At 46.0% G+C, this 9,483-nt stretch overlaps 1 protein-coding gene across 1 annotated transcript; it reads left to right on the top strand.

Annotated features, from left to right (window-relative positions):
• The first annotated feature begins 3,673 nt into the window (after positions 1 to 3,673).
• On the top strand, positions 3,674 to 4,708 carry neurod6b (neuronal differentiation 6b). The gene has a single exon (XM_076147774.1). It carries the CDS (start codon positions 3,674 to 3,676, stop codon positions 4,706 to 4,708), a length of 1,035 nt encoding a protein of 344 aa, XP_076003889.1.
• Positions 4,709 to 9,483: the final 4,775 nt, after the last annotated feature.

Here is a 9,483-nt window from a genome sequence, read left to right as displayed (position 1 = left end):
TAGACGGCAACAAAATCATGGCAACAAACCCCCCACACACACTGTGCCCACCTGTGTGGGTGGGAGGTGTGGCCACTCGCAGCTGAGTGGGGCAGCATATGGAGTTTCTAATTGGGTAGAACAGCACAGCTGGAGGACACCAGTCCAGGACCTGGCCTCTGGTAATCAGTCCCACAATCCTCATCCCTCCTCTGCACATCCACCTTTCAGTGGGTGGAGGGAGGCGGAGCGGCGGTCTCACTGCTCAAACCGGCTGAAACTCGTCCACTAACAAGGAGTTTAACAATAGATTGTTTTTAGCATTCATTCTAAGTTTGATTTGAATGGTAACTCTGGCCGTTGTCACCTTGGACGCCATCCATTTCTCTCATTATGCAGACAGATTTGGACTAGAATTTTGAAAACCCTAATTAAACTGGAATCCATACTGGGTGATGTGCTCTGTTTCCTCACACGCTGATGATTGCTTCATAGCATCGCTGTGGCAACCATAGGAGACAAGCAAGGAGCTGGGAACGTTCTGTTAGTTAGTTACACCATATAAACTTTACTTTACTTCGTCCTCTGGCTTCACTAAGCGTCAAAAGTGGAAATCAAGCAGGAATCAGCAGTTTGTGTCTGGTTTTTGTCGAGGGGCCATGAAAGGTTTCACTGTTTTTCCTTTTCTCACATTTGAACCCCTCCTACTTTTGCCCAATTAAGTGTTGTCATTAAAAGTTTAATTTTCTCACTGTCAATCATTTGGTAAAGTAGGTGTGATCTCTAAGAGCAGCTGGATGTCTCACACGGGAATTAAACCGGTTTGTGTGAAGACGAAGAAGACGAAAAAGAAAGAAAAAAAGGAGAGCAGAGAAATCTCTCGGCATGTAACACCTCGTCTTCTCTTTCTGCACGCCGGCTTTAACCGGGATTCACCTGACGATTTAAACCTATATGCAAAATATTCCGTAGCCTCTCGACTCTGCAGTGAAGCCGGATGAAGCCGCTTCTGGAAAAAGTTAACATCGGCGTAAATTATGCAAGCAAGTGGGAGGAAATAGAGCCTAAAAAAGGAAGGAAGGAGGAAGCAAGGAAGCAAACTCCACTCCCGGCTCCACTCCAAGCCAGGAGGCCCTGCACCGGCACCACCGCTTGACCTTCGGGGCCCGCGGCCGCTTCTCCTTTCCCCCCTCAATCCCCTCAGTTCCAAAACGGCGCGGAGCTGCTGTCATCGATTGTGAAACACTCGTGTCTCAGCGTGCGATCGGCGGCGCCTTCATTTGCAGCTCCACACCTCGCGCCTTGCCTATAAAAGTTGATAATGTGATAATTAAAAGAGCTGACAGGCAAGAAGTGTCGGCGAGACGTCCCGATTTACCAACCTCTGCTATTTGTTATACCTCTCGAATTACCGCCGTTACCACCCTTTGAGGTACGACTCGTAAAACATCCATTGTCATCATTAACTAGTTTAGAGGTTTAGGTGTCGCGCAGTAGGATGGCGTCTGTCTGCGTGTGTGTGTGTGTGTGGAGGGATGGCGGGGGGGGGCGTTTGTGCTAAAGCTGCCGCCCCCCCTCCGACCGCCGGCGTGTTAGAGTTTCCGGCCCTGAGACGTGAATTTCCAGCAGACAAAAGATCACCGCCATATCTCTCTCTCTGTTTCTCTCAACCACACCATGATTTATTACCTGAAAAGACAAGAGAACTAATTAGTGGAGTAATTAATTAATATAAATTTGCATATTTGCATTTGCAATTAGTGCAGTCAACTGATTAGTCTGAGATGGGGAGTTTGACTCATCAGATGCCTGTGTGTGTGTGTGTGTGTGTGTGTGTGTGTGTGTGTATGTGTGTGTGTGTGCTGGACCAGAACGTTTTGTAGACCAGCTGAGGCATTTTGGGGAGAGAGAAGGGGGGGCAGTGATGAAGGGACTGATATTTTTTATGTGGGTAGATTTGTCTGTGTGTGTGTGTGTGTGTGTGTGTTAGAGTACAGTACATGCCTGTGTTTGCATGTGTTTGTTCACTTGGACGTGCACCGAACACGTGTGACATGTTTGCTGCTTCGCGTCCCGGCTCCTCCTGTCACATGCACATTAGGTTAAACTCACGCCCATTCAGCAGTGTGTGTGTTTGTGTGTGTGTGTGCGTGTGCGCTGTCATTGTCATGGTGAAAGCCTGGTGCGTTACGTATGTGTGGTCTCATCTCATCTTCTGGTGCTTACAGCAAAGGTGCAATGAGCTGCTGCCACCCGCCGCCGCCATCCGAGCGGCGGAGCAGGAGGCTCATATAGCTGATCGATGTCTTGTAATGTCCAATAGAGGGAGATTGATAAGACGCTTTAATTGATTCTCCTTGCAACAAGGTCATTCACAGACATACGTTGGCGTGCGCGCGCTTGTGTGTGTGTGTGTGTGTGTGTGTGTGTGTTCCACATAACTGAGGTGTGCATATACCCATATCGAGTGCCAGCTGTGCCCCAGTGTGGACTTGGCAGCGTGCCACGGGGCCTTTTCCACCGGGTGTGCTTAATGTCTACGCTCCTACCAGCCACTAACGGCGTGCACGTCCCTGCACAGCGCCCGGCCCAGACAGGGGACACCTATGGGACACGCATGGGAAAAGAAGGGGACACGTATGGGACACTGGAATTTGTGTACAATCCCAAAAACTAGATGGAGGAATAGCACTGCAGTATAGAACCTATGGGCCCAACACTGTGTTCCTTTATCATGATCCCTCCATCCCTCCATCCCTACATCCCTCCATCCCTCCGTCCATCTCTCCTGCCTCACCTGTTGAGATTTCCTGCTCCGTCTCCGTGGCGCTTGTCCCTTCCGCAGACAAAAGACAGGAATTCATCTCTCTCACGCGGGGAGATGCAGATATTCGTTGTTATCCAGCTCAGCTCTGTGTTTTTGACGGTAAACGCGGGCCTCCCGGTGCCCATTACCGGAGCTGCCAGATGATCGGTATGGAATGGAGGTCCCGTGGGACGGCAGACACGTGGTCTAGGCTGCCACAAGACGTCAGCGGCAGATGGCATGGGTACCCGCTGTTGGCATGAGTGTCATTCCTCAAAGAGAGAGGGAAGGGACGGAGAGGGAGAGGGAGAGAGACAGAGAGAGGGAGGGAGAGAGAGAGAGAGCGAGAGGGAGGGTGAGAGAGAGAGAGAGCGGAGCAAAACAGAGAAAGAGTCTGTGAGCAGGTTGAGTTTATTCCTGTAAATTGGTTTGCAGAGACGAGGCTGCTGCGCATTCAGGACGCATTTGGGAACATGTGCGGCTCACGCTGACCTGAGGTGAGGACCTGATATCATATTTATGCATTTATTCACTTTTATTAAGCGTTTCTGCATAGCTAGGGTTCAAATTGAAACATTTAAGAAGCATTTTAAGAAAAATAATTTAATGTGAAATTTCTTAAAAAACGTCCATCAATGAGAGAGTGTGAATAAGATTGATAGTTTAGTTCTTTACTCATAATGATTTAAAACATAATGGAGTTGTTAGAACACGTCTCAGGCTGGGACTTTGGCCTTGTTCGCCAATTTGTCCTCCTCGGCGCTCCCGTGTCCTCATGGGAGAAACCATTCACAGGTAATTAACTGACAACCTTCACGAGGCGCCCGCGGTCCAACTCTGCCGCCATTATTGTTTATGTTTGTTGTTTGTTGGCTCCAACAGGGAAATATGTTGACGCTTCCGTTTGAAGAACCGCATAGGATGTGTGAGCCCCGGTTTGGTTCCAATTATCCCCGTGAGAGTTTACCTGATAGTCTGGACCAGGACCACGGCCGGCACCGCAACGCAGACAGGTCCAACTCCGACATGAGGGACGGCGACGACGACGACGACGACGACCTCCTCCTCTCCGACCGGGAGGAGGACGAGAGAGAGGACGACCCGGACGAGGAGGACGGGCTTCCTAAAAAGCGAGGCCCCCGGAAAAGGAAATCGGGTAAGGAGCCGAATGACCGCTCCAAACTCCGGCGCAATGAAGCCAACGCCCGCGAGCGCAGCCGGATGCACGGCCTGAACGCAGCGCTGGAGAGTCTGCGCAAAGTTGTGCCGTGCTACTCCAAAACTCAGAAACTGTCCAAGATCGAGACCCTCAGACTGGCTAAGAACTACATCTGGGCCCTGTCGGAGACCCTGAGCGCGGGGAAGAGACCGGACCTCCTCGCCTTCGTGCAGACTTTGTGCAAAGGATTATCGCAGCCCACGACCAACCTGGTGGCCGGATGTTTGCAGCTGAATGCCAGAAATTTCCTCACAGACCACAACGGGGAGGTGATGTTCCCCGGCCGGACGCCTTACGACGCCATGTACTCGTACCCGGGCTCTGACATGAACACGCCCCCGAGTCACAGCGGCGCCGGCCTGGACAGCGGAGCCAAACCGTTCCGGCACTACAGCTACAGCGGCGCGTACGAGCCCTACTACGAGAACGCGTCCCCGGAGAGCGGAAGTCCGCATTTTGACAGCCAGCTGAGCCCCCCGATGAACTTTAATGGGATTTTCTCCCTCAAACACGAGGAACCGCCCGATTACGCCAAAAGCAGCCACTACGCCGGGATGCGCTACTGCGGCGCGCCGGGACGCGCGGCTCTTGCGCACGGCTCCATGTACCGAGTGTCCCCGGAGGCCCGGTTCCCTTACGACCTGCACGTCCGCAGCCAGTCCTTCCAATCACAGGCGGAAGTGAACGGCTCTTTCCACAATTAATCAATGAAACTGGACTGAGTTCAAGTTTGAGAGGCGATGCAATTTCTCCCTGCGTGACGTGGAGTGGAAGGACATGGAGCCCAGACACGCTGATGCCCGCCATGTAGTCTCACATGTTTTGGCTTTATGCTCATATCAAAACACATTTCTGTTTTTTTTAAATGTGGTGAAATTGTCAGATGATTTAATTTGTGTGCAGTTATTATTTATTTTTTCATGAATTTTGTGTCTTTATCCCCAAAACGAGGCAGATAAATTCAGCACAATGATATTTTTGTCAGATGTTTTTTGGGGGGGGAAATTAAGAAATCGTCTCAGCTGATGAGGAGATGATGTCATTCATTTAAAGAACATTTTAAGATTTTAAAGTGGGACAGACGAATGTTTTACCGTTTTGTTTTGTTTAAGTCAACTCAGAGTATCAAACTTATCGGGTGCTTCTCAGTAGGTAGATCACTATTAATTTGGGTTTTGTGGTCGTTTAATGAAGCTCAAATCAATCGATAAGGTCAAATAAATGAATTTTTAAAAATCACCTAAATGAATGAGTGGAGATGAAGATTCTGACGATGTCTCAGCCAGTCAGGGAAGTGCTTTGATTTGGAGTTATATGCGATTCAATCTGTCAGCAATAAAGGTAAACGGAGCTATGCAAGGCAGCCCAATGCAATCTGTGCTTAGAAAAATATGAAGAAGAATATATATGTCTATTTCCTCTCACTCATCAACATCAACGTCATATTTAAGCAAAAATGAAAACAAGAAATTGAAGAATTGAAAAAAAAAAAAAAGTGGATGTTCTTCCTCTAGACGTTTTGAAGACATGCATGTGTTTAGCAGACCTGACGATGATGTCATCTGATTTGGTCCTATAGATACCGGAAGTTGTGGAGTTTGTTGGGGGTGGGGGGGTGGGGTGGGGAAAAAATAAAACATAAAAAATGCATTTGTATTTGGAGTAAATCGTGTGGTAACGAGGTGAATGTAAATTATTATTATTGTATTTATTTAAGCTTATTTATTACAAGTCTGTCAATTTGGATGTGGATAAATATATTAACACAAAAACAATCATATTGTAAAATTGAACAGTGTTAACTCCTTCTGTTTTTTTATGTAAAAAGAAAAAAATAATTAACGCATTTAAAAAAAAGAAGTTTATGTTGCATTGTTGTATATTCCACTGCAGCTCGATCAGGTGTTTGGATTTGGATCGAGCACCAGAGAGGAGGAGGGAGGGGGGGGGGAGGAGGGAGGAGGGAGGAAGGGGGGTCATTATTGTGTGAGGTGAATTTCAACAACATTAATGAATCTGAATAATATGCCTTAAAAAAAAAAGATGAGACGACAAACAGCGATTATGCAACAAGGAGTTTTTGGATCGTTTGATGTATCCACGAACTTTGTATCCCGACTGGAAACATTTCTGATGCACTCCCGTGTTTCTCTGCACACACATGCTGGCGACGGTATCCTCATAAACTCTCTTCATTTTGTAACTTGACACGAATGATGAACGATTATTGGATTATCCTCCTCTTTTTTTCTTCTTCTTCTTTTCCAGCCAGTGTTGATCTGTCACACACACTCTCTCACACACACACTCCTGAAAACTCGTTATGGATCGAGATCTTCGTGAAGTAATGTGCTCATGTTTTGTGATGTGTTTGTCGCAATAAAAGAGGCTATAAGAGGCTGGATGTCGTGGCCCAGATCGACAGCAGACAGTAAATAAATCAATCAATTGTTGGATATTTCAATCAAAATGAAACACCCTCATCGTTTATATGTGCATAAGAGATGATCCTATCACAACAATATATATTAAAGGTGAAAAAGAGCAAGTTTATCTTATTATAATACATAAAAAGGTTCGAATCAGTAACAAAATCTTTCAAATTCTCTTTCGGTTCTGTTCTATTTCTTTGCCATCACGACGTTTGATTCTTTTTTTAACTTGTAGGATTTGTCCTTAAAAATGTAATCATACGTTTAATTCCACACTTACAATACCAAACGATTTAAAAAAAGGTTTGATACCAATTCAATTAATTAAAGTTGATCAGATGGCTGATTTGCGACAAAGTAAATGCCCGTGAGGAAGATGGATGTGAGCCAGAGAGCGCAGACTGGCGCTCCCACTCCTCTCCCAGTCCTCCCAGTCAGGGGGAAAGTGGAACTGGTAATCCCTGGAGAGGATGCCTTTCCCTGTTGTGTTTGAAGGAAAATGTGCCCATTCTTTCCCAAAAAACAAAACAAAATACGGGATAAAATTCCTCCTTTTTCATGTGTTTTATATTTCCGCATCGATCGAACTTCCGGTTGAGCGAGAGCCTTTAAACCGGAATCGAGAAGAGGATAAATGGCGAAACCGTGAAATAAATCCGGTATAATTGAAGACATAACAAGCGGCAGAATCAAATCAAATCAAAAATAATTAATTGATTGATTTCTGTTTTTCATCGATGTGATCGTTTGTCAGCTGGAGAACCCGAGTGCCTCTCTTTCTTCTTCTACTGTATAAATTACAGTTGTCCGTTTTTAGGGGGTCCTCTCAACACTATACATCCACCAGCATCACCACACACACACACACACACACCTGCTATCACTCATGCAGAATTCAGTCACAATAGAACAAATTCACACTTTTTGATCCTGTAGTTACGGTAAATACATGGGAAAATACAACAGGAAGATCTTTGATAAAGTTTGCAGATTTGTGATTTATGACATCATCAGGCCGCCTATATGACTATGACAGTGTTGAGGAAAGAGTGTGAAGAGACATCTAAACCCCGTAAGGCCATAAACCGGCACAGTAACACACTCCTGCCTGCCTGCCTGCCTCACACCTGAACTGTTATACTTTGTAATGTAATGTCGGCATAACTGCGGCTTTTATGACAATGTCAGCCGTGTGAGATATGATCTGGGCCAGACAAACGAGATGGCAACTGTTGACGAGACGGAGACACGAGGAGCGAGACGATCTGGGGGTCTGTAATTCAGCGGAAGTTCAGAGAAAAGCAGATTTATCTCTCGGAGGCTATAACAAACATGTGTGTGAGAGCATATTTGGGACTTTATAAAAGCTATATTTTCCCCCTGAGGCCAGGAATAACATTTATCGCCTTTGCTGAAGTTGCAAGTCCGGAGCAGCCAGTTGGCAACGGGGATAAACTGTTTATTTGGCAAATATGGAGAGGACTGCACATTTGGAGTTTCAGTGTTTATTCATTTATTCTGTAAAAGTTCAAACTCAGAGGGAAAAAAAACCCATCTTCATCTTGAGTTGTAGCTCCTCATCAGTGCAATGGGACATCAGTGTATTGGGCTGATTTACACCAACAAAGGAACCCAACATTAGAATGAAAACATTCAAACCATATATAGCTCTTCTTTAAATGTGCAAAGATGAACATTTGACACACTAAAGTAGTTTTAATCGCAGCTCCTCACATTAAAAACATTACCAGTTGTCGTAAATTTGTGTGGTAAAAATACAACAACAACAACAATGAAGAGAAAATCCCCCAAATATACCAAATTAATTACACAATATCTCCTTTTTTTTCTCTTCTTTCCCGCTGCAAAGAGTTGCAAAGCGCGCTGGCACTGCATTCTCGTGTTGATTTAGATAATGAAACGAATGTCACGTTTTTTTGGTGAAATGTCTTTCCAACAGCAGAGAAAAAGGACAGCTGGGAGATTCACAAATTAAACTCATTGTTCTCATCTGCCGTCAAAAAGAGAGAGAGAGAGAGAGAAGGAGAAGTGAGAAAGTGAGGATGCTTGCTTCATTCCCTCACTCACCTTTCTGTCAGATTCCTCTCACCCTCCGCCTCATCATTAAGACCTGCTGATGGTGGTGATAGGGGTTGGGGGGGGGGAGGGCGTTAGAGGGGGGCAGTGGAAGGCTTGGGGGTCCCTTTGGAACTCTAAAATCACCTCTTTAGCCCTGTTTCCACCACCACAAGTCCCTCTGTGCCCCACTGACTAACATTCTCACCTTGTCATCTTGTTACTACTCTTTTTTCTCTCCCTCTCCCTCTCCCTCTCCCTCTCTATGTGCGGAGGTTTAATTCCCCCCGTGCGGAGCTGCATGGGAGGAGGATGAGGGTGAGGATGAGTCGGTGGGTGGGTGTTTTTTCTTGACGCCCACAGGGTCTGTGGGGTGCGTGCGGCAGTTTAGCACGGGGTCAAACATGTACACATACCCCGACATTCACGCAGCTCATTAGGCTGAGAGAGAGAGAGAGTAGAGAGAGAGAGAGAGAGAGAGAGAAGAGAGTAGAGAGAGAGAGAGCATATGGCCCAGCTCTGTGTGGGAGGCGAAGGACAAGAATGGGGGGTATATCATATAGAGAGATGCATTTTGTATCGTAATTAGTGGGGGGAAAAACAAACATTGTGTCTCTATAGGGGTAAGTCACTGAATCAGCCTGAGAGTAATGATCTCTTCACAATCATAAGTTGCGGAACACATCATAAAAGTTTTGTGCCAACGCCTCTGAGTAAACAAACAAACTACACAAACACAGAAAGGGAAAAAAAAAAGAAAAACACAAACACAGATCCATCTTTATATATTTATAATAATAGGCTACATTATATATTATGGTAATTTATTGTAATTATCAGCACTTCCCTGCAAATGTCTGAAATCTGAGCGCCAGTCAAGAAAAATGACAATAAGCCGTCTCACTGCCACGCCGGCGAACGTCCTCAAATTTTGTGCCATTCCCAAGCCCCAGATGGTGTGGGATGGGAAA

This window comes from Genypterus blacodes, unplaced genomic scaffold, assembly GCF_046128005.1.
Source record: "Genypterus blacodes isolate CSIRO-AG114 ecotype Tasmania unplaced genomic scaffold, CSIRO-AGI_Gbla_v1 ptg000005l_1, whole genome shotgun sequence".
Classification (NCBI taxonomy): domain Eukaryota; kingdom Metazoa; phylum Chordata; class Actinopteri; order Ophidiiformes; family Ophidiidae; genus Genypterus; species Genypterus blacodes.
This window is presented reverse-complemented; position numbering and strand designations above follow the sequence as displayed.